General features: G+C 47.1%; 1 protein-coding gene across 1 annotated transcript in view; it reads left to right on the top strand.

Annotated features, from left to right (window-relative positions):
• The window catches only part of LOC129829667 (transducin-like enhancer protein 4), a 58,200-nt gene extending 43,487 nt beyond the window's left edge, over positions 1-14,713 (top strand). Inside the window, exons 5-8 of the mRNA XM_055891517.1 lie at positions 7,704-7,851; positions 8,333-8,483; positions 9,877-9,953; positions 12,126-14,713. Coding sequence (XP_055747492.1) covers positions 7,704-7,851; positions 8,333-8,483; positions 9,877-9,953; positions 12,126-12,233 — 484 coding nt within the window. The 3' untranslated portion in view covers positions 12,234-14,713. The remainder of the gene's footprint in view (positions 1-7,703; positions 7,852-8,332; positions 8,484-9,876; positions 9,954-12,125) is intronic.
• Positions 14,714-26,546: the final 11,833 nt, after the last annotated feature.

The raw sequence follows: 26,546 nt of genomic DNA, 5'->3' as shown, positions 1-26,546 counted from the left end.
CCGACCTAAACAACCAGACACTGGTCAGCTAGGGACTGGTGTTGATGGACCTAAACAACCAGAAATTGGTCAGTTAGGGACTGGTGTTGACCGACCTAAACAACCAGACACTGGTCAGCTAGGGACTGGTGTTGACCGACCTAAACAACCAGACACTGGTCAGCTAGGGACTGGTGTTGACGGACCTAAACAACCAGACACTGGTCAGCTAGGGACTGGTGTTGACCGACCTAAACAACCAGACAATGGTCAGCTAGGGACTGGTGTTGACCGACCTAAACAACCAGACACTGGTCAGGTAGGGACTGGTGTTGACCGACCTAAACAACCAGACACTGGTCAGCTAGGGACTGGTGTTGACCGACCTAAACAACCAGACACTGGTCAGCTAGGGACTGGTGTTGATGGACCTCCACAACCAGACACTGGTCAGCTAGGGACTGGTGTTGATGGACCTAAACAACCAGACACTGGTCAGCTAGGGACTGGTGTTGATGGACCTAAACAACCAGACACTGGTCAGCTAGGGACTGGTGTTGATGGACCTAAACAACCAGACACTGGTCAGCTAGGGACTGGTGTTGACCGACCTAAACAACCAGACACTGGTCAGCTAGGGACTGGTGTTGACCGACCTAAACAACCAGACACTGGTCAGCTAGGGACTGGTGTTGACCGATCTAAACAACCAGACACTTGTCAGCTAGGGACTGGTGTTGACCGACCTAAACAACCAGACACTGGTCAGCTAGGGACTGGTGTTGACCGACCTAAACAACCAGACACTGGTCAGCTAGGGACTGGTGTTGACCGACCTAAACAACCAGACACTGGTCAGCTAGGGACTGGTGTTGACCGACCTAAACAACCAGACACTGGTCAGCTAGGGACTGGTGTTGACCGACCTAAACAACCAGACACTGGTCAGCTAGGGACTGGTGTTGACCGACCTAAACAACCAGACACTGGTCAGCTAGGGACTGGTGTTGACCGACCTAAACAACCAGACACTGGTCAGCTAGGGACTGGTGTTGACCGACCTAAACAACCAGACAATGGTCAGCTAGGGACTGGTGTTGACCGACCTAAACAACCAGACACTGGTCAGGTAGGGACTGGTGTTGACCGACCTAAACAACCAGACACTGGTCAGCTAGGGACTGGTGTTGACCGACCTAAACAACCAGACACTGGTCAGCTAGGGACTGGTGTTGATGGACCTCCACAACCAGACACTGGTCAGCTAGGGACTGGTGTTGATGGACCTAAACAACCAGACACTGGTCAGCTAGGGACTGGTGTTGATGGACCTAAACAACCAGACACTGGTCAGCTAGGGACTGGTGTTGATGGACCTAAACAACCAGACACTGGTCAGCTAGGGACTGGTGTTGACCGACCTAAACAACCAGACACTGGTCAGCTAGGGACTGGTGTTGACCGACCTAAACAACCAGACACTGGTCAGCTAGGGACTGGTGTTGACCGACCTAAACAACCAGACACTTGTCAGCTAGGGACTGGTGTTGACCGACCTAAACAACCAGACACTGGTCAGCTAGGGACTGGTGTTGACCGACCTAAACAACCAGACACTGGTCAGCTAGGGACTGGTGTTGACCGACCTAAACAACCTTTTACTGGTCAGCTAGGGACTGGTGTTGACCGACCTAAACAACCAGACACTGGTCAGCTAGGGACTGGTGTTGACCGACCTAAACAACCAGACACTGGTCAGCTAGGGACTGGTGTTGACCGACCTAAACAACCAGACACTGGTCAGCTAGGGACTGGTGTTGACGGACCTAAACAACCAGACACTGGTCAGCTAGGGACTGGTGTTGACCGACCTAAACAACCAGACACTGGTCAGCTAGGGGCTGGTGTTGACCGACCTAAACAACCAGACACTGGTCAGCTAGGGACTGGTGTTGACCGACCTAAACAACCAGACACTGGTCAGCTAGGGACTGGTGTTGACCGACCTAAACAACCAGACACTGGTCAGCTAGGGACTGGTGTTGACGGACCTAAACAACCAGACACTGGTCAGCTAGGGACTGGTGTTGACGGACCTAAACAACCAGACACTGGTCAGGTAGGGACTGGTGTTGACGGACCTAAACAACCAGACACTGGTCAGCTAGGGACTGGTGTTGACAGACCTAAACAACCAGACACTGGTCAACTAGGGACTGGTGTTGATGGACCTCCACAACCAGACACTGGTCAGCTAGGGACTGGTGTTGATGGACCTAAACAACCAGACACTGGTCAGCTAGGGACTGGTGTTGATGGACCTAAACAACCAGACACTGGTCAGCTAGGGACTGGTGTTGACGGACCTAAACAACCAGACACTGGTCAGCTAGGGACTGGTGTTGATGGACCTAAACAACCAGACACTGGTCAGCTAGGGACTGGTGTTGACAGACCTAAACAACCAGACACTGGTCAGGTAGGGACTGGTGTAGATGGACCTAAACAACCAGACACTGGCCAGCTAGGGACTGGTGTTGACGGACCTAAACAACCAGACACTGGTCAGCTAGGGACTGGTGTTGACGGACCTAAACAACCAGACACTGGTCAGCTAGGGACTGGTGTTGACAGACCTAAACAACCAGACACTGGTCAACTAGGGACTGGTGTTGATGGACCTCCACAACCAGACACTGGTCAGCTAGGGACTGGTGTTGATGGACCTAAACAACCAGACACTGGTCAGCTAGGGACTGGTGTTGACCGACCTAAACAACCAGACACTGGTCAGCTAGGGACTGGTGTTGACGGACCTAAACAACCGGACACTGGTCAGCTAGGGACTGGTGTTGATGGACCTAAACAACCAGACACTGGTCAGCTAGGGACTGGTGTTGACCGACCTAAACAACCAGACACTGGTCAGCTAGGGACTGGTGTTGACGGATCTAAACAACCAGACACTGGTCAGCTAGGGACTGGTGTTGACCGACCTAAACAACCAGACACTGGTCAGCTAGGGACTGGTGTTGATGGACCTAAACAACCAGAAATTGGTCAGTTAGGGACTGGTGTTGACCGACCTAAACAACCAGACACTGGTCAGCTAGGGACTGGTGTTGACCGACCTAAACAACCAGACACTGGTCAGCTAGGGACTGGTGTTGACGGACCTAAACAACCAGACACTGGTCAGCTAGGGACTGGTGTTGACCGACCTAAACAACCAGACAATGGTCAGCTAGGGACTGGTGTTGACCGACCTAAACAACCAGACACTGGTCAGGTAGGGACTGGTGTTGACCGACCTAAACAACCAGACACTGGTCAGCTAGGGACTGGTGTTGACCGACCTAAACAACCAGACACTGGTCAACTAGGGACTGGTGTTGATGGACCTCCACAACCAGACACTGGTCAGCTAGGGACTGGTGTTGATGGACCTAAACAACCAGACACTGGTCAGCTAGGGACTGGTGTTGATGGACCTAAACAACCAGACACTGGTCAGCTAGGGACTGGTGTTGACGGACCTAAACAACCAGACACTGGTCAGCTAGGGACTGGTGTTGATGGACCTAAACAACCAGACACTGGTCAGCTAGGGACTGGTGTTGACAGACCTAAACAACCAGACACTGGTCAGGTAGGGACTGGTGTAGATGGACCTAAACAACCAGACACTGGCCAGCTAGGGACTGGTGTTGACGGACCTAAACAACCAGACACTGGTCAGCTAGGGACTGGTGTTGACGGACCTAAACAACCAGACACTGGTCAGCTAGGGACTGGTGTTGACAGACCTAAACAACCAGACACTGGTCAACTAGGGACTGGTGTTGATGGACCTCCACAACCAGACACTGGTCAGCTAGGGACTGGTGTTGATGGACCTAAACAACCAGACACTGGTCAGCTAGGGACTGGTGTTGACCGACCTAAACAACCAGACACTGGTCAGCTAGGGACTGGTGTTGACGGACCTAAACAACCGGACACTGGTCAGCTAGGGACTGGTGTTGATGGACCTAAACAACCAGACACTGGTCAGCTAGGGACTGGTGTTGACCGACCTAAACAACCAGACACTGGTCAGCTAGGGACTGGTGTTGACGGATCTAAACAACCAGACACTGGTCAGCTAGGGACTGGTGTTGACCGACCTAAACAACCAGACACTGGTCAGCTAGGGACTGGTGTTGATGGACCTAAACAACCAGAAATTGGTCAGTTAGGGACTGGTGTTGACCGACCTAAACAACCAGACACTGGTCAGCTAGGGACTGGTGTTGACCGACCTAAACAACCAGACACTGGTCAGCTAGGGACTGGTGTTGACGGACCTAAACAACCAGACACTGGTCAGCTAGGGACTGGTGTTGACCGACCTAAACAACCAGACAATGGTCAGCTAGGGACTGGTGTTGACCGACCTAAACAACCAGACACTGGTCAGGTAGGGACTGGTGTTGACCGACCTAAACAACCAGACACTGGTCAGCTAGGGACTGGTGTTGACCGACCTAAACAACCAGACACTGGTCAGCTAGGGACTGGTGTTGATGGACCTCCACAACCAGACACTGGTCAGCTAGGGACTGGTGTTGACGGACCTAAACAACCAGACACTGGTCAGCTAGGGACTGGTGTTGATGGACCTAAACAACCAGACACTGGTCAGCTAGGGACTGGTGTTGATGGACCTAAACAACCAGACACTGGTCAGCTAGGGACTGGTGTTGACCGACCTAAACAACCAGACACTGGTCAGCTAGGGACTGGTGTTGACCGACCTAAACAACCAGACACTGGTCAGCTAGGGACTGGTGTTGACCGATCTAAACAACCAGACACTTGTCAGCTAGGGACTGGTGTTGACCGACCTAAACAACCAGACACTGGTCAGCTAGGGACTGGTGTTGACCGACCTAAACAACCAGACACTGGTCAGCTAGGGACTGGTGTTGACCGACCTAAACAACCAGACACTGGTCAGCTAGGGACTGGTGTTGACCGACCTAAACAACCAGACACTGGTCAGCTAGGGACTGGTGTTGACCGACCTAAACAACCAGACACTGGTCAGCTAGGGACTGGTGTTGACCGACCTAAACAACCAGACACTGGTCAGCTAGGGACTGGTGTTGACCGACCTAAACAACCAGACACTGGTCAGCTAGGGACTGGTGTTGACCGACCTAAACAACCAGACAATGGTCAGCTAGGGACTGGTGTTGACCGACCTAAACAACCAGACACTGGTCAGGTAGGGACTGGTGTTGACCGACCTAAACAACCAGACACTGGTCAGCTAGGGACTGGTGTTGACCGACCTAAACAACCAGACACTGGTCAGCTAGGGACTGGTGTTGATGGACCTCCACAACCAGACACTGGTCAGCTAGGGACTGGTGTTGATGGACCTAAACAACCAGACACTGGTCAGCTAGGGACTGGTGTTGATGGACCTAAACAACCAGACACTGGTCAGCTAGGGACTGGTGTTGATGGACCTAAACAACCAGACACTGGTCAGCTAGGGACTGGTGTTGACCGACCTAAACAACCAGACACTGGTCAGCTAGGGACTGGTGTTGACCGACCTAAACAACCAGACACTGGTCAGCTAGGGACTGGTGTTGACCGACCTAAACAACCAGACACTTGTCAGCTAGGGACTGGTGTTGACCGACCTAAACAACCAGACACTGGTCAGCTAGGGACTGGTGTTGACCGACCTAAACAACCAGACACTGGTCAGCTAGGGACTGGTGTTGACCGACCTAAACAACCTTTTACTGGTCAGCTAGGGACTGGTGTTGACCGACCTAAACAACCAGACACTGGTCAGCTAGGGACTGGTGTTGACCGACCTAAACAACCAGACACTGGTCAGCTAGGGACTGGTGTTGACCGACCTAAACAACCAGACACTGGTCAGCTAGGGACTGGTGTTGACGGACCTAAACAACCAGACACTGGTCAGCTAGGGACTGGTGTTGACCGACCTAAACAACCAGACACTGGTCAGCTAGGGGCTGGTGTTGACCGACCTAAACAACCAGACACTGGTCAGCAATGGACTGGTGTTGACCGACCTAAACAACCAGACACTGGTCAGCTAGGGACTGGTGTTGACCGACCTAAACAACCAGACACTGGTCAGCTAGGGACTGGTGTTGACGGACCTAAACAACCAGACACTGGTCAGCTAGGGACTGGTGTTGACGGACCTAAACAACCAGACACTGGTCAGGTAGGGACTGGTGTTGACGGACCTAAACAACCAGACACTGGTCAGCTAGGGACTGGTGTTGACAGACCTAAACAACCAGACACTGGTCAACTAGGGACTGGTGTTGATGGACCTCCACAACCAGACACTGGTCAGCTAGGGACTGGTGTTGATGGACCTAAACAACCAGACACTGGTCAGCTAGGGACTGGTGTTGATGGACCTAAACAACCAGACACTGGTCAGCTAGGGACTGGTGTTGACGGACCTAAACAACCAGACACTGGTCAGCTAGGGACTGGTGTTGATGGACCTAAACAACCAGACACTGGTCAGCTAGGGACTGGTGTTGACAGACCTAAACAACCAGACACTGGTCAGGTAGGGACTGGTGTAGATGGACCTAAACAACCAGACACTGGCCAGCTAGGGACTGGTGTTGACGGACCTAAACAACCAGACACTGGTCAGCTAGGGACTGGTGTTGACGGACCTAAACAACCAGACACTGGTCAGCTAGGGACTGGTGTTGACAGACCTAAACAACCAGACACTGGTCAACTAGGGACTGGTGTTGATGGACCTCCACAACCAGACACTGGTCAGCTAGGGACTGGTGTTGATGGACCTAAACAACCAGACACTGGTCAGCTAGGGACTGGTGTTGACCGACCTAAACAACCAGACACTGGTCAGCTAGGGACTGGTGTTGACGGACCTAAACAACCGGACACTGGTCAGCTAGGGACTGGTGTTGATGGACCTAAACAACCAGACACTGGTCAGCTAGGGACTGGTGTTGACCGACCTAAACAACCAGACACTGGTCAGCTAGGGACTGGTGTTGACGGACCTAAACAACCAGACACTGGTCAGCTAGGGACTGGTGTTGACCGACCTAAACAACCAGACACTGGTCAGCTAGGGACTGGTGTTGACCGACCTAAACAACCAGACACTGGTCAGCTAGGGACTGGTGTTGATGGACCTAAACAACCAGACACTGGTCAGGTAGGGACTGGTGTTGATGGACCTAAACAACCAGACACTGGTCAGCTAGGGACTGGTGTTGACTGTGCTTTTTGACTTTTGTATATTTGTTTATGTTATGTTACTACCATATTGATTGTGTTGTTTTTTTCAGTATTGAAGTGCTACTGTGTGTTATTGTGTGTTGTGTTATTGTGTGTTCTTGTGTGTTCTTGTGTGTTCTTGTGTGTTCTTGTGTTATTGTGTGTTGTTACTGTGTGTTATTGTGTGTTATTGTGTGTTACTGTGTGTTATTGTGTGTTATTGTGTGTTATTGTGTGTTCTTGTTTTACTGTGTGTTATTGTGTGTTATTGTGTGTTGTGTTATTGTGTGGTGTGTTATTGTGTGTTATTGTGTGTTATTGTGTGTTCTTGTTTTACTGTGTGTTATTGTGTGTTGTGTTACTGTGTGTTATTGTGTGTTGTGTTATTATTGTGTGTGTTACTGTGTGTGTAGGCAGTTCCAAGGCCATACGGACGGGGCTAGCTGTATAGATATCTCTCACGACGGGACCAAGCTGTGGACAGGAGGTCTGGACAACACGGTACGTTCCTGGGACCTGAGGGAGGGACGGCAACTACGTCAGCACGACTTCACCTCACAGGTATACACACACACACACACACATTACACACACACACACATTACACACACACACACATTACACACACACACACATTACACACACACACACATTACACACACACACACATTACACACACACACACATTACACACACACACACACACATTACACACACATTACACACACATTACACACACATTACACACACACACACACACACACACACACACACATTACACACACACACACACACATTACACACACATTACACACACACACACACATTACACACACATTACACACACACACACACACATTACACACACATTACACACACATTACACACACACACACACATTACACACACATTACACACACACACACACATTACACACACATTACACACACACACACACATTACACACACAGTCCCCTTGACTCCCCAACACTTTCACACACACTAGTTGTTTTGTAATGTGTGTGTTGTGTGTGTCCTCCAGATCTTCTCTCTGGGATACTGTCCTACAGGGGAGTGGTTAGCTGTAGGGATGGAGAACAGTAATGTAGAGGTGCTCCACGTCACCAAGCCTGAGAAATACCAGCTACATCTCCATGACAGCTGTGTCCTCTCCCTCAGGTTCGCTCACTGTGGTACGTACAGGCCTGGCTGCCTGGCTGTCTGACTGGCTGTCTGGCTGCCTGCTGTCTGACTGGCTGTCTGGCTGCCTGGCTGTCTGACTGGCTGTCTGACTGCCTGGCTGTCTGACTGGCTGCCTGGCTGTCTGTCTGTCTGTCTGTCTGTCTGACTGTCTGTTTGACTGGCTGCCTGGCTGCCTGCTGTCTGACTGGCTGCCTGGCTGTCTGACTGACTGGCTGCCTGTCTGGCTGCCTGTCAGTCTGACTGTCTGCCTGGCTGTCTGGCTGCCTGGCTGTCTGGCTGCCTGGCTGTCTGACTGCCTGGCTGTCTGTTTGACTGGCTGCCTGGCTGTATGACTGGCTGCCTGCTGTCTGACTGGCTGCCTGGCTGTCTGACTGGCTGCCTGTCTGGCTGCCTGTCTGTCTGACTGGCTGCCTGGCTGCCTGTCTGACTGGCTGCCTGGCTGGCTGCCTGCAGGCTGCCTGGCTGTCTGACTGGCTCCCTGGCTGTCTGACTGTCTGCCTGGCTGGCTGACTGGCTGGCTGGCTGCCTGCTGTCTGCCTGGCTGCCTGTCTGGCTGTTTGCCTGGCTGTCTGACTGTCTGCCTGCCTGGCTATCTAGCTGTCTGCGTATCTGTCTATCCATTTTTCTGTTTAGTCTCTATTCAATAGTTTGTTTCTGGACAGAAACATATTGTGTTTGATGTGTTGCCTTAGAAACATAATGTGTTTGATGTGTTGCCTTAGAAACATAATGTGTTTGATGTGTTGCCTTAGAAACATAATGTGTTTGATGTGTTGCCTTAGAAACATAATGTGTTTGATGTGTTGCCATAGAAACATATTGTGTTTGATGTGTTGCCTTAGAAACATAATGTGTTTTATGTGTTGCCTTAGAAACATAATGTGTTTGATGTGTTGCCTTGGAAACAATGTGTTTGATGTGTTGCCTTAGAAACATAATGTGTTTGATGTGTTGCCTTGGAAACATAAGGTGTTTGATGTGTTGCCTTAGAAACATAATGTGTTTGATGTGTTGCCTTGGAAACATAATGTGTTTGATGTGTTGCCTTAGAAACATAATGTGTTTGATGTGTTGCCTTAGAAACGTATTGCCATAGAACGTATTGTGTTTGACGTATTGCTGATTCCTGATTGCGATGGTAAATGGTTTGTGATGGTCTCATCTCTCTCTGTAGGTAAATGGTTTGTGATGGTCTCTGTAGGTAAATGGTTTGTGATGGTCTCATCTCTCTCTGTAGGTAAATGGTTTGTGATGGTCTCATCTCTCTCTGTAGGTAAATGGTTTGTGATGGTCTCATCTCTCTCTCTGTAGGTAAATGGTTTGTGATGGTCTCATCTCTCTCTGTAGGTAAATGGTTTGTGATGGTCTCATCTCTCTCTGTAGGTAAATGGTTTGTGAGTACCGGGAAAGACAACCTGCTGAACACATGGCGAACACCTTATGGAGCCAGCATATTCCAGGTGAATAGTTCACACTGGTTGTATGAGGACTGACATCAGGTCTGATACTGGTTGTATGAGGACTGACATCAGGTCTGATACTGGTTGTATGAGGACTGACATCAGGCCTGATACTGGTTGTATGAGGACTGACATCAGTTCTGATACTGGTTGTATGAGGACTGACATCAGTTCTGATACTGGTTGTATGAGGACTGACATCAGGTCTGATACTGGTTGTATGAGGACTGACATCAGGTCTGATACTGGTTGTATGAGGACTGACATCAGGTCTGATACTGGTTGTATGAGGACTGACATCAGGTCTGATACTGGTTGTATGAGGACTGACATCAGGTCTGATACTGGTTGTATGAGGACTGACATCAGTTCTGATACTGGTTGTATGATGACACATCAGGTCTGATACTGGTTGTATGAGGACTGACATCAGGTCTGATACTCGTTGTATGAGGACTGACATCAGGTCTGATACTGGTTGTATGAGGACTGACATCAGGTCTGATACTGGTTGTATGAGGACTGACATCAGGTCTGATACTGGTTGTATGAGGACTGACATCAGGTCTGATACTGGTTGTATGATGACTGACATCAGTTCTGATACTGGTTGTATGAGGACTGACATCAGTTCCTATACTGGTTGTATGAGGACTGACATCAGGTCTGATACTGGTTGTATGAGGACTGACATGAGGTCTGATACTGGTTGTATGAGGACTGACATCAGTTCCTATACTGGTTGTATGAGGACTGACATCAGGTATGATACTGGTTGTATGAGGACTGACATCAGGTCTGATACTGGTGGATAAGGACTGACATCAGTTCCTATACTGGTTGTATGAGGACTGACATCAGTTCTGATACTGGTTGTATGAGGACTGACATCAGTTCTGATACTGGTTGTATGAGGACTGACGTCAGTTCTGATACTGGTTGTATGATGACACATCAGTTCTGATACTGGTTGTATGAGGACTGACATCAGGTCTGATACTGGTTGTATGATGACACATCAGGTCTGATACTGGTTGTATGAGGACTGACATCAGGTCTGATACTGGTTGTATGAGGACTGACATCAGTTCTGATACTGGTTGTATGAGGACTGACATCAGGTCTGATACTGGTTGTGTGAGGACTGACATCAGTTCTGATACTGGTTGTATGAGGACTGACATCAGGTCTGATACTGGTTGTATGAGGACTGACATCAGTTCTGATACTGGTTGTATGAGGACTGACATCAGGTCTGATACTGGTTGTATGAGGACTGACATCAGGTCTGATACAGGTTGTATGATGACTGACATCAGTTCTGATACTGGTTGTATGAGGACTGACATCAGTTCCTATACTGGTTGTATGAGGACTGACATCAGGTCTGATACTGGTTGTATGAGGACTGACATCAGTTCTGATACTGGTTGTATGAGGACTGACATCAGGTCTGATACTGGTTGTATGATGACACATCAGTTCTGATACTGGTTGTATGAGGACTGACATCAGTTCTAATACTGGTTGTATGAGGACTGACATCAGGTCTGATACTGGTTGTATGAGGACTGACATCAGTTCTAATACTGGTTGTATGAGGACTGACATCAGGTCTGATACTGGTTGTATGAGGACTGACATCAGGTCTTATACTGGTTGTATGAGGACTGACATCAGGTCTGATACTGGTGGATAAGGACTGACATCAGGTCTGATACTGGTGGATAAGGACTGACATCAGGTCTGATACTGGTTGTATGAGGACTGACATCAGGTCTGATACTGGTTGTATGAGGACTGACATCAGGTCTGATACTGGTTGTATGAGGACTGACATCAGGTCTGATACTGGTTGTATGAGGACTGACATCAGGTCTGATACTGGTTGTATGAGGACTGACATCAGGTCTGATACTGGTTGTATGAGGACTGACATCAGGTCTGATACAAAGGAGTTTTTATGTTATTTTTTTTGTTGACAATTATTGTGTGTTTTTGTTTCTCTCCCTCTCTCCTCCCCCTCTCTCCTCCCTCTCTCTCCCTCTCCTCCTCCCTCTCTCTCCCTCTCCTCCTCCCTCTCTCTCTCTTTCCCCTTCTCTCTCCATCCCCTTCTCTCTCCTCCCTCCTCTCCCTCCCCCTCTCTCCTCCCCCCTCTCCCTCTCCCTCCAGTCTAAGGAGTCATCCTCAGTGCTAAGCTGTGACATCTCTGGGGATGACAAGTACATTGTGACTGGCTCTGGAGACAAGAAGGCCACCGTCTATGAGGTCATCTACTAGACCTTGACCCCTGACATTGACTTGTCACCCGACCAAAAAATGAGCCTGTCCGACGGGACTTTGTCTGTCCTGTGATGTGGTTTTGCCTGAAAACTGACAACTTCCTAATATGGATTCCGTACACCATCCTCTCCCCCCCAGTGCTCCCACCCCAGAACTGATATGGATTCCGTACTGCACCCCTCACCCCTGACCTGGCTGTGGACCAATCAAAATGCCTGAACAGAACAGAACCAAACAGTGGAAACTTCTCTTCTTCTTCTGACTGTTTTGTTTTCTATCGAACCAATGACTTTTCTAACACTTGTTTCCATGAAGACGAATGAAGCCTCATCTAGGAGTCCAGATGGAGGGGACATTCTGGAATGATAAAATATAACAAAACGCCAAAATATCGTCCCTTGTATCACACCAGGACATTATATATTACATTTCCTGATGCCTTTCTCAGCATCCGGGGAAACTGCTGGTTGTAAACAAGGCTGCATGGTATTTCTCTTAATGTGACTCCATGCGGCCACTGGCAACATCCCGTATAGGTATTGCCTGGAAACGCTTGTGGATTTGATAGCTCTGACGCAACACCTCCTGACACGGCTGATTGAATCGGGTCCTGAAATGCCTTTCAAATGAGCGGTTGGACTAGTAGTGTCACATTACCTAAGCCAGGACCATTGAGGCAGCTTGTAAACGTTCAGAAAATGCCTTGAAATGACTTGTTCTGTTTTCCTCAGTTCACACTGAAAGACTTTTTAAGGCTTGGTGTTTAATCCCATTCTCAACTCTAACATTCAGATAGGACTGTTGATTTAAACACGGTTAGCTGATGACCTTATTGACCTGAGCAAGACAGTTAGCTGATGACCTTATTGACCTGAGAAAGACAGTTAGCCGATGACCTTATTGACCTGAGAAAGACAGTTAGCTGATGACCTTATTGACCTGAGAAAGACAGTTAGCTGATGACCTTATTGACCTGAGAAAGACAGTTAGCTGATGACCTTATTGACCTGAGAAAGACAGTTAGCTGATGACCTTATTGACCTGAGAAAGACAGTTAGCTGATGACCTTATTGACCTCAGAAAGACAGTTAGCTGATGACCTTATTGACCTGGGTAAAGACAGTTAGCTGATGACCTTATTGACCTGAGAAAGACAGTTAGCCGATGACCTTATTGACCTGAGAAAGGCAGTTAGCCGATGACCTTATTGACCTGAGAAAGACAGTTAGCCGATGACCTTATTGACCTGAGAAAGACAGTTAGCCGATGACCTTATTGACCTGAGAAAGGCAGTTAGCCGATGACCTTATTGACCTGAGAAAGACAGTTAGCCGATGACCTTATTGACCTGAGAAAGGCAGTTAGCCGATGACCTTATTGACCTGAGAAAGGCAGTTAGCCGATGACCTTATTGACCTGAGAAAGACAGTTAGCCGATGAACTTATTGACCTGAGAAAGGCAGTTAGCCGATGACCTTATTGACCTGAGAAAGGCAGTTAGCCGATGACCTTATTGACCTGAGAAAGACAGTTAGCCGATGACCTTATTGACCTGAGAAAGGCAGTTAGCCGATGACCTTATTGACCTGAGAAAGGCAGTTAGCCGATGACCTTATTGACCTGAGAAAGACAGTTAGCCGATGACCTTATTGACCTGAGAAAGACAGTTAGCCGATGACCTTATTGACCTGAGAAAGGCAGTTAGCCGATGACCTTATTGACCTGAGAAAGACAGTTAGCCGATGACCTTATTGACCTGAGAAAGACAGTTAGCCGATGAACTTATTGACCTGAGAAAGACAGTTAGCTGATGAACGTATTGACCTGAGAAAGACAGTTAGCTGATGACCTTATTGACCTGAGAAAGACAGTTAGCCGATGACCTTATTGACCTGAGAAAGACAGTTAGCCGATGACCTTATTGACCTGAGAAAGGCAGTTAGCCGATGACCTTATTGACCTGAGAAAGACAGTTAGCCGATGACCTTATTGACCTGAGAAAGACAGTTAGCCGATGAACGTATTGACCTGAGAAAGACAGTTAGCCGATGAACGTATTGACCTGAGAAAGACAGTTAGCCGATGACCTTATTGACCTGAGAAAGACAGTTAGCCGATGAACTTATTGACCTGAGAAAGACAGTTAGCTGATGAACGTATTGACCTGAGAAAGACAGTTAGCTGATGAACGTATTGACCGGAGAAAGACAGTTAGCTGATGACCTTATTGACCGGAGAAAGACAGTTAGCCGATGAACTTATTGACCGGAGAAAGATGTTATAATGTTGCTTCTGCTCATCTGATTGACATCTGTCAGTCGTTAGAGAGATAGTCCATGGTGATACCAGTGTAACATAGACGTCCTGCAGTGGAAAGAAACTACCTGTTGTTAGTTAAGCTCGATTCTTTAATACAAAATGCCTTTTGTCAGTTTTTCTAGTCCATGTCTGAATTTATTAAAATGTTCTGTGGTAAAGATGTTTTGTGTGAGTGTTTTTTCCCCCCACCTTTCTCTCAGTGGTCTCCACATTCCTCAATCCTAAATCTATCCCCCTAAGATTAGATAAATCAGGGGTGGCCAAGCGAGCTAATGGCTGTGCAGGTTTTTGCTTCAGCCTGCTTTAACAAAACAAATTAATTTAATCAGGTTTGTATGATTAGGCCTGGGTCGAAGGAAAAGCTTGCGATGAGCTGTCAAAACCGGCTTTGTCTCTTGCCTCCGCTTTGTCTCAGTATAGTTAAATACCAAACTACCACTCTCTGTCCATGTCAAAGTGAAGGTTTAATCTACCTACCACTCTCTGCCCATGTCAAAGTGAAGGTTTAACTACCTACCACTCTCTGTCCATGTCAAAGTGAAGGTTTAACTCCCTACCACTCTCTGTCCATGTCAAAGTGTTAACTACCTACCACTCTCTGTCCATGTCAAAGTGTTAACTACCTACCACTCTCTGTCCATGTCAAAGTGTTAACTACCTACCACTCTCTGTCCATGTCAAAGTGAAGGTTTAACTACCTACCACTCTCTGTCCATGTCAAAGTGAAGGTTTATCTACCTACCACTCTCTGTCCATGTCAAAGTGAAGGTTTAACTACCTACCACTCTCTGTCCATGTCAAAGTGTTAACTACCTACCACTCTCTGTCCAAGTCAAAGTGTTAACTACCTACCACTCTCTGTCTATGTCAAAGTGAAGGTTTAACTACCTACCACTCTCTGTCCATGTCAAAGTGAAGGTTTAACTACCTACCACTCTCTGTCCATGTCAAAGTGAAGGTTTAACTACCTACCACTCTCTGTCCATGTCAAAGTGTTAACTACCTACCACTCTCTGTCCACGTCAAAGTGTTAACTACCTACCACTCTCTGTCCATGTCAAAGTGTTAACTACCTACCACTCTCTGTCCATGTCAAAGTGTTAACTACCTACCACTCTCTGTCCATGTCAAAGTGAAGGTTTAACTACCTACCACTCTCTGTCCATGTCAAAGTGAAGGTTTAACTACCTACCACTCTCTGTCCATGTCAAAGTGAAGGTTTAACTACCTACCACTCTCTGCCCATGTCAAAGTGAAGGTTAACTACCTACCACTCTCTGTCCATGTCAAAGTGTTAACTACCTACCACTCTCTGTCCATGTCAAAGTGAAGGTTTAACTACCTACCACTCTCTGCCCATGTCAAAGTGAAGTTTTAACTACCTACCACTCTCTGTCCATGTCAAAGTGTTAACTACCTACCACTCTCTGTCCATGTCAAAGTGAAGGTTTAACTACCTACCACTCTCTGCCCATGTCAAAGTGAAGGTTTAACTACCTACCACTCTCTGTCCATGTCAAAGTGAAGGTTTAACTCCCTACCACTCTCTGTCCATGTCAAAGTGTTAACTACCTACCACTCTCTGTCCATGTCAAAGTGTTAACTACCTACCATTCTCTGTCCATGTCAAAGTGTTAACTACCTACCACTCTCTGTCCATGTCAAAGTGAAGGTTTAACTACCTACCACTCTCTGTCCATGTCAAAGTGAAGGTTTAACTACCTACCACTCTCTGTCCATGTCAAAGTGAAGGTTTAACTACCTACCACTCTCTGTCCATGTCAAAGTGAAGGTTTAACTACCTACCACTCTCTGTCCATGTCAAAGTGTTAACTACCTACCACTCTCTGTCCAAGTCGAAGTGTTAACTACCTACCACTCTCTGTCTATGTCAAAGTGAAGGTTTAACTACCTACCACTCTCTGTCCATGTCAAAGTGAAGGTTTAACTACCTACCACTCTCTGTCCATGTCAAAGTGAAGGTTTAACTACCTACCACTCTCTGTCCATGTCAAAGTGTTAACTACCTACCACTCTCTGTCCATGTCAAAGTGTTAACTACCTACCACTCTCTGTCCATGTCAAAGTGTTAACTACCTACCACTCTCTGTCCACGTCAAAGTGTTAACTACCTACCACTCTCTGTCCATGTCAAAGTGTTAACTACCTACCACTCTCTGTCCATGTCAAAGTGTTAACTACCTACCACTCTCTGTCCATGTCAAAGTGAAGGTTTAACTACCTACCACTCTCTGCCCATGTCAAAGTGAAGGTTTAACTACCTACCACTCTCTGCCCATGTCAAAGTGAAGGTTAACTACCTACCACTCTCTGTCCATGTCAAAGTGTTAACTACCTACCACTCTCTGTCCATGTCAAAGTGAAGGTTTAACTACCTACCACTCTCTGTCCATGTCAAAGTGAAGGTTTAACTACCTACCACTCTCTGTCCATGTCAAAGTGAAGGTTTAACTACCTACCACTCTCTGTCCATGTCAAAGTGTTAACTACCTACCACTCTCTGTCCATGTCAAAGTGTTAACTACCTACCACTCTCTGTCCATGTCAAAGTGAAGGTTTAACTACCTACCACTCTCTGTCCATGTCAAAGTGAAGGTTTAACTACCTACCACTCTCTGTCCATGTCAAAGTGAAGGTTTAACTACCTACCACTCTCTGTCCATGTCAAAGTGTTAACTACCTACCACTCTCTGTCCATGTCAAAGTGAAGGTTTAACTACCTACCACTCTCTGTATCCCCAGTCCACCTGTCGTGCTGCTGATCCAGATTCTGCTGTTCTGCCTGCGGCTATGGAATCCTGACCTGTACACCGGATGTGCTACCTTGTTCCCGGACCTGCTGTTTCGACCCTCTCTCTTTCTCCCTCCCTCCCTCCCTCTCTCTCACTCTCTCTCTCTCGCACCTGCTGTCTTGACCTCTGAATGCTCGGCTAATGAAAAGCCAAATGACATTTACTCCTGAGGTGCTGACCTGTTGCACCCTCGACAACCACTGGTGATTATTATTTGACCCTGCTGGTCATCTAACATTTGAACATCTTGAAGAATTAATCTGGCCTTAATGGCCATGTACTATTATAATCTCCATCCGTCACAGCAAGAAGAGGACTGGCCACCCCTCAGAGATTGATTCCGCTCTACGTTTCTTCCTAGATTCCTGCCTTTCTAGGGATTTTTTTCCCCAACCACCGTGTTTCTACTGTACATCTGCATTGCTTGCTGTTTGGGATTTAGGCTGGGTTTCTATATAAGAACTTTGTGACATCTGTTGAATGTAAAAATGGCATTATAAATACAATTGATAAAATTTGACCCCCCCCCTCCAAGACAGCTTTCACCTGGAATTATTTCCGTCTGAGAAAAGAAAAAAAATTCAACACATATGATCTAGTACACAAGTATAATAAAACATTTACAAATATGATGATATGATTAAAAAAATATAACAAATTGTGAATGAATGAGCCTAGTGATAGTCAAAATCTGTTACATTGTGAACATTGAAATCAACATTTGGGCCATTTTAAACAGTGTGCATCCCTCCTATAGACAATGGAAGAAGGGCTACAGTATGTGAAGTGCTGGGTTTTGTCATTCTGGGCATATGCAATGTGTCGGCAAATGTTTGACTTCCACACAAATGTGCTTCTTTACTTATTTTAGGTTTAATTAAGTGTGTCATTCACATTCTTCATAGCAGTGCTATATCGCCTACTCGAAACAAATTCAGCGATTGCTTTGTTATGTCTGTGCCGTGAAGTGGTCGAGCTGGATAAATGTTTTTCTAAGGATCACCCATTTGACGTGGTGTTGCAGTGAAGTGATGTAACTGGATGTAATGATGCATCCAACCACCAGAGGGAAGCAAATACACGATTATTTGACAGAAGACGTTTACATGGTTCTAGGAAGGTCTGGATGGCTGTCTTCTGGCTTATAAAATGGTGGGAAATCACAAAAATAATTAATGTAAACATATCCAGTTGAAGTCGGAAGTTTACATACAATTAGGTTGGAGTCATTAAAACTAGTTTTTCAACCACTCCACACATTTCTTGTGAACAAACTATGGTTTTAGCAAGTCGGTTAGGACATCTACTTTCTGCATGACAAGTAATTTTTCCAACAATTGTTTACAGACAGATTATTTCACTTATAAATTACTGTATCACAATTCCAGTGGGTCAGAAGTCTACATACACTAAGTTGACTGTGCCTTTAAACAGCTTGGAAAATTCCAGAAAAGGATGTCATGGCTTTTAGAAGCTTCTTGATAGGCTAATTGACATCATTTGAGTCAATTGGAGGTGTACCTGTGGATGTATTTCAAGGCCTACCTTCAAACTCAGTGCCTCTTTGCTTGACATCATGGGGAAATCAGAAGAAATCAGCCAAGACCTCAGAAACAATAATGTGTAGACCTCCACAAGTCTGGCTCATCCTTGGGAGCAATTTCCAAACGCCTGAAGGTACCACGTTCATCTGTACAAAACAATAGTACGCAAGTATAAACCACCATGGGACCACGCAGCCGTCATACCGCTCAGGAAGGTGACGCGTTCTGTCTCCGAGAGATGAACGTACTTTGGTGCGAAAAGTGCAAATCAATCCCAGAACAACAGCAAAGGACCTTGTGAAGATGCTGGAGGAAACAGGTACAAAAGTATCTATATCTGTAACGTTCGTTCTCCTCCTCGTCTGAGGAGGAGCATGGATCGGATCAAAACGCAGCTTGGGTAGAATACATATTTGACAAGAAAACTCTTAACAAACTACAAAACAATAAACGACGTAAACAGACCTGAACATGAGAACTTACAGACAACGAAGAACGCACGAACAGGAACAAACTAACAAACGAAACAGTCCCGTGTGGCACAAACACTGACACAGGAACAATCACCCACAAACAAACAGTGTGAACAGCCTACCTTAATATGGTTCTCAATCAGAGGAAACGTAAAACACCTGCCCCTGATTGAGAACCATATCAGGCTAATTGACAATGAACCCAACATAGAAACATATGACATAGAATGCCCACCCCAACTCACGCCCTGACCATACTAAACAAAGACAAAATAAAGGAAATAAGGTCAGGAACGCGACAATATCCACAGTAAAATTAGTCCTATATCGACGTAACCTGAAAGACTGCTCAGCAAGGAAGAAGCCACTGCTCCGAAACCACCATAAAAAAAGCCAGACTACGGTTTGCAACTGCACATGGGACAAAGATCATACTTTTTGGAGAAATGTCCTCTGTCCTGATGAAACAAAAATAGAACTGTTTGGCCATAATGACCATCGTTATGTTTGGAGGAAAAAGGGGGAGGCTTGCAAGCCGATGAACACCATCCCAACCGTGAAGCACGGGGGTGGCAGGATCATGTTGTGGGGGTGCTTTGCTGCAGGAGGGACTGGTGCACTTCACAAATAGATGGCATCATGGGAGGAAAATTATGTGGATATATTGAAGCAACATCTCAAGACATCAGTCAGGAAGTTAAAGCTTGTTCGCAAATGGGTCTTCCAAATTAACAATGACCCCCCAAGCATACTTCCGGAGTTTTGTCAAATGGCTTAAGGACAACAAGACAAGGTATTGGAGTGGCCATCACAAAGCCTTGACCTCAATCCTACAGAAAATGTGTGGGCAGAACTGAAAAAGTGTGTGTGAGCAAGGAGGCCTACAAACCTGACTCAGTTACACCAGCTCTGTCAGGAGGAATGGGCCAAAATTCACCCAACTTATTGTGGGAAGCTTGTGGAAGTCTACCCGAGATGTTTGACCCAAGTTAAACAATTTAAAGGCAATGTAAACTTCTGACCGACTGGGAATTTGATGAAAGAAATAAAAGTTGAAATAAATCATTCTCTCTGCTATTATACTGACATTTGACATTCTTAAAATAAAGTGGTGATCCTAACTGACCTAAAACAGGGAATCTTTACCAGGATTAAATGTCAGGAATTGTGAAAACTGAGTTAAAATTTATTTGGTTAAGGTGTATGTACATTTCTGACTTCAACTGTCAGAAATGTGTGTTGCAGTGCCCGATTTTGTGGACTGTCAGTTTAAGATTAACGCAAAAATATAATTTGGTTTCCGTTTACTGAGGCAGGCTCAACCACAGGGTTAAATCTCAATGCTGCATTAAAATCATTAATAAACAGTCTAATGCAGGAGGTATTCTGTGACAAAACTTTATATACAGTACATGTGAGTATCAATCACAATCCAGAGTGGTGAATAGGTAACAGGCTCAATCCATTATGAGAACACTGCATCAGAGAGATGCACATTTGAACAAGTAATAATCTGTGTACAGAATGTCCCTCTACCATCTGTAGTCTATGGATCATAACAAGTGTAATCCAAATTGACTGTTATGAAATGAGCATGTGTAAAGTGTTGAGAATAAATTATACTTACGGTTTCTGGGCCGCCTGTACAGAAGTCCGATCTGAGCACATGACTGAATAGGACACAGCCTGTAGACAGTAGAACTCTGACTGACTGTGACCAGTTAGCTGTGTTTAGGTATGAGGAGTCGGCTTGGTCTAAACATGGAAATCCCCAAACAAACTCTCTCTCTCTCTCTCTCTCTCTCTCTCTCTCTCTCTCTCTCTCTCTCTCTCTCTCTCTCTCTCTCTCTCTCTCCTCTCTCTCTCTCTCTCTCTCTCTCTCCTCTCTCTCTCTCTCTCTCTCTCTCTCTCTCTCTCTCTCTCTCTCCTCTCTCTCTCTCTCTCTCTCTCTCTCTCTCTCTCTCTCTCTCTCTCTCTCTCTCTCTCTCTCTCTCTCCTCTCTCTCTCTCTCTCTCTCTCTCTCTCTCTCTCTCTCTCTCTCTCTCTCTCTCTCTCTCTCTCTCTCTCTCTCTCTCTCTCTCTCTCTCTCTCTCTCGGATATCAGCTGATGTAAGAAGGGCTTTATAAATACATTTGATTTGTAGTATATCTCTCCACACCATATGGAAAAATACTGCAGACTACTATAGAATACTACAGTACTTCATATTTAATGCTATAGTAAACTGTAGAATACTATACTGCACACTGTAGTATCCCTCAATCATGTGTAGTACTTACTCTAGAATATTGTAAATACTACAGTAATGTCCGCAAAAACATTACAATCCACAAAACACTACACTTTTTTAACTGTAGTAAATACAACAGTATTTAATTTGCATATACCCTGCCCATTTCCCTCCCCCCATAAAGCAATCTGTGCCACCAATAAGTGAGAAACCTAAATGCCACGTATAGACCCTATTGTGTTTCTACAGGTTATAGAAAAGAGCTGAAGCTCTGAACTATCTGTTCAGAACCCAGTCCTACCTACAGGTTATAGAAAACGTGCTCTTTTAGTCATTCTCGAGTTGGTTTCCTGAAGGAGAAAGCCACCACTTCTATGTCAAATATAACAAAACCAAAACACTACAGTAAATACTACAGTAATGTCCTCAAAAACACTACAGCAAATACTATGTTATAGTACAGCCTGCAAAACACTACAGCAAATACTATGGTATAGTACAGTCTGCAAAACACTACAGTAAATATTACAGTATAGTACAATCCACAAAACAATACATGAATTACTATAGTGTACTGTATATACTATAGTTTTATCTTCCTACAGTATTTATACTACAGTTAACTGTAAACACTACAGTGAATACTACAGTAAAGTCTGCAAAAACACTACAGTGAAAACTATAGTATTTATACCGTAGTATACTATAGTATTATTTTATTTTTTTCTTGTGGGCAGCAGTGAGAGGGTAGATGGGAGAGGATATGACAGCTGTGTGGGGCTGCTTTGGAGTTAAATTGCAGTCCAACAGACCGTGATCTCACAGGCAAGCCAAGGTATATCAACACAAGGAAGCACCAGCATATTGCACAGGACACTGACAATTCCATGAACAGTTCATGCTTGTCAACACGGTAAATTGGCTGTACACTACAGTAGATTTGTCCTATAGTGCAGTCATCAAGATGTGTATATAATGATACAGGCCTAATATAGCTAGCCTATCTCTGATTTGATGTAATTATGCACTGTAAAAGTAGATATGGTTCTACGATGTACGGGCTATATAAAGACAAGTGAACTTGTGTCATAGAGGTCACTTGTGTGGCAGTTGTTGGACAGGGTGGAACGTCAAGTCAGTGGGAAGTGATAGTCTAAACTTCTTAAACTTTCATCAGTATGTTTCTACACCAGCCGTGGAGTTGGAGAGAGGGTCAAAATATCCCCAGTCTGTGTCCAGAGGACAGCAGGGTGAGGTCTCAGGCTCGGCTCTGCTCTCTGTGGTTAAAACACGGCTGTTAACACTCTGCTCTAACACGCCACCCGATGACACTTCAGAAACCACGAGGCGCACGTCGGTAAGCTGAGAGAGAGGCCATGGAGGCCACAGTTCCAGATTGGTGTCACTAGTCTGCACGACGGATGGACGTGACTCTGTTCAAAGGGTCGCAGGTGACCTTACTGGGACATTTCTGTCTCCTTCTGCTGTATGCCAAGATCAGAACAGGGCAACAGGCATAGGGTGAGATAAGCTTAAAAATACTACAATAGGCCTAGCCAAAACATTAGAAGCACAGGTGAGATAATTAATAGACGGAGGACTTCTTAAAAAAGGTGCAGAGAGCAATGACTGACAACTGCATCCATGTAAAAAATGATTGAAGAAAAGGCATTGTCAATATAATCTCTGTGGTCATAACATAGGCTCTACTACACACGTCTGATACCCTCCTCTCACACACATACGTCTGGTACCCTCCTCTCCCAAACACACGTCTGGTACCCTCCTCTCCCAAACACACGTCTGGTACCCTCCTCTCCCACACGTCTGATACCCTCCTCTCCCACACACGTCTGATACCCTCCTCTCCCACACACGTCTGGTACCCTCCTCTCCCAAACACATCTGATACCCTCCTCTCCCAAACACATCTGATACCCTCCTCTCCCAAACACGTCAGATACCCTCCTCTCCCACACACATCTGATACCCTCCTCTCCCAAACACACGTCTGGTACCCTCCTCTCCCACACGTCTGATACCCTCCTCTCCCAAACACGTCTGATACCCTCCTCTCCCACACACGTCTGGTACCCTCCTCTCCCAAACACATCTGATACCCTCCTCTCCCAAACACATCTGATACCCTCCTCTCCCAAACACGTCTGATACCCTCCTCTCCCACACACACCTGGGGCCCTCCTCTCCCACACACATCTGATACCCTCCTCTCCCAAACACACGTCTGATTCCCTCCTCTCCCAAACACGTCTGATACCCTCCTCTCCCACACACACCTGGTACCCTCCTCTCCCACACACATCTGGTACCCTCCTCTCCCAAACACACGTCTGATACCCTCCTCTCCCAAACACACGTCTGGTACCCTCCTCTCCCACACGTCTGATACCCTCCTCTCCCAAACACGTCTGATACCCTCCTCTCCCACACACGTCTGGTACCCTCCTCTCCCAAACACATCTGATACCCTCCTCTCCCAAACACATCTGATACCCTCCTCTCCCAAACACGTCTGATACCCTCCTCTCCCACACACACCTGGTACCCTCCTCTCCCACACATATCTGGTACCCTCCTCTCCCAAACACACGTCTGATTCCCTCCTCTCCCAAACACACGTCTGATACCCTCCTCTCCCACACACATGTGATTTCCTCCTCTGCCAAACACATCTGATACCCGCCACTGCCAAACAAACGTCTAATACCCTCCTCTCCCACACGTCTGATACCCTCCTCTCCCAAACACGTCTGATACCCTCCTCTCCCAAACACACGTCTGATACCCTCCTCTCCCACACACATCTAATACCCTCCTCTCCCAAACACACGTCTGATACTCTCCTCTCCCACACACGTCTGACACTCTCCTCTCCCAAACACACGTCTAACACCCTCCTCACACCCTCCTCCCCCACACACGTCTGATTCCCTCCTCTCCCACACACATGTGATTTCCTCCTCTCCCAAACACATCTGATATCCTCCTCTCCCACACAAATGTGATTCCCTCCTCTCCCACACACACCTGGTACCCTTCTCTCCCAAACACACGTCTGGTACCCTCCTCTCCCAAACATACGTCTGGTACCCTCCACTCCCAAACACATCGGGTACTCTCCTCTCCCAAACATACGTCTGGTATCCTCCTCTCCCACACACATCTCGTACCCTCCTCTCCCAAACACATGTCTGGTACCCACCTCTCCCACACACGTCTGGTTTCCTCCTCTCCCAAACACATCTGATACCCTCCTCTCCCAAACACACGTCTGGTATCCTCCTCTCCCAAACACATCTGGTTATCCTCCTCTCCCAAACACACGTCTGATACCCTCCTCTCCCAAACACACGTCTGATACCCTCCTCTCCCACACACATCTGGTTTCCTCCTCTCACACACACACCTGGTACCCTCCTCTCCCACACACATCTGGTACCCTTCTCTCCCAAACACACGTCTGATTCCCTCCTCTCCCACACACATGTGATTTCCTCCTCTCCCAAACACATCTGGTACCCTCCTCTCCCAAACACATCTGGTACCCTCCTCTCCCAAACACACGTCTGATAACCTCGTCTCCCACACACATCTGGTTTCCTCCTCTCCCACACACACCTGGTACCCTCCTCTCCCACACGTCTATTACCCTCCTCTCCCCCACACGTCTGATACCCTCCTCTCCCAAACACGTCTGATACCCTCCTCTCCCAAACACACGTCTGATACCCTCCTCTCCCACACACATCTAATACCCTCCTCTCCCAAACACACGTCTGATACTCTCCTCTCCCACACACGTCTGATACCCTCCTCTCCCAAACACACGTCTGATACCCTCCTCTCCCAAACACACGTCTGGTACCCTGCTCTCCCAAACACACGTCTAACATCCTCCTCACACCCTCCTCCCCCACACACGTCTGATTCCCTCCTCTCCCACACACATGTGATTTCCTCCTCTCCCAAACACATCTGATATCCTCCTCTCCCACACACATGTGATTTTCTCCTCTCCCACACACACCTGGTACCCTCCTCTCCCAAACATACGTCTGGTACCCTCCTCACCCAAACACATGTCTGGTACCCTCCACTCCCAAACACATGTCTGGTACCCTCCTCTCCTAAACACATGTCTGGTACCCTCCTCTCCCACACACATCTCGTACCCTCCTCTCCCAAACACATGTCTGGTACCCACCTCTCCCACACACATCGGGTACTCTCCTCTCCCAAACATACGTCTGGTATCCTCCTCTCCCAAACACATCTGGTATCCTCCTCTCCCAAACACATCTGGTACCCTCCTCTCCCAAACACACGTCTGATACCCTCCTCTCCCAAACACACGTCTGATACCCTCCTCTCCCACACACATCTGGTTTCCTCCTCTCCCACACACACCTGGTACCCTCCTCTCCCACACACATCTGGTACCCTCCTCTCCCAAACACACGTCTGATTCCCTCCTCTCCCACACACATGTGATTTCCTCCTCTCCCAAACACATCTGATACCCGCCTCTGCCAAACACACGTCTAATACCCTCCTCTCCCACATGTCTATTACCCTGTCTATTACCCTCCTCTCCCCCACACGTCTGATACCCTCCTCTCCCAAATACATCTGATACCCTCCTCTCCCAAACACACGTCTGGTTTCCTCCTCTCCCAAATACGTCTAATACCCTCCTCTCCCAAACACACGTCTGATACCCTCCTCTCCCACACACATCTAATACCCTCCTCTCCCAAACACACGTCTGATACCCTCCTCTCCCAAACACACGTCTGGTACCCTCCTCTCCCAAACACACGTCTGATACTCTCCTCTCCCACACACGTCTGATACCCTCCTCTCCCAAACACACGTCTGGTACCCTCCTCACCCAAACACACGTCTAACA

Source organism: Salvelinus fontinalis, chromosome 31 (assembly GCF_029448725.1).
Source record: "Salvelinus fontinalis isolate EN_2023a chromosome 31, ASM2944872v1, whole genome shotgun sequence".
Lineage (NCBI taxonomy): Eukaryota > Metazoa > Chordata > Actinopteri > Salmoniformes > Salmonidae > Salvelinus > Salvelinus fontinalis.
The sequence above is the reverse complement of the archived record's forward strand: the minus strand, read 5'-3'. Positions and strand labels throughout refer to the sequence as shown.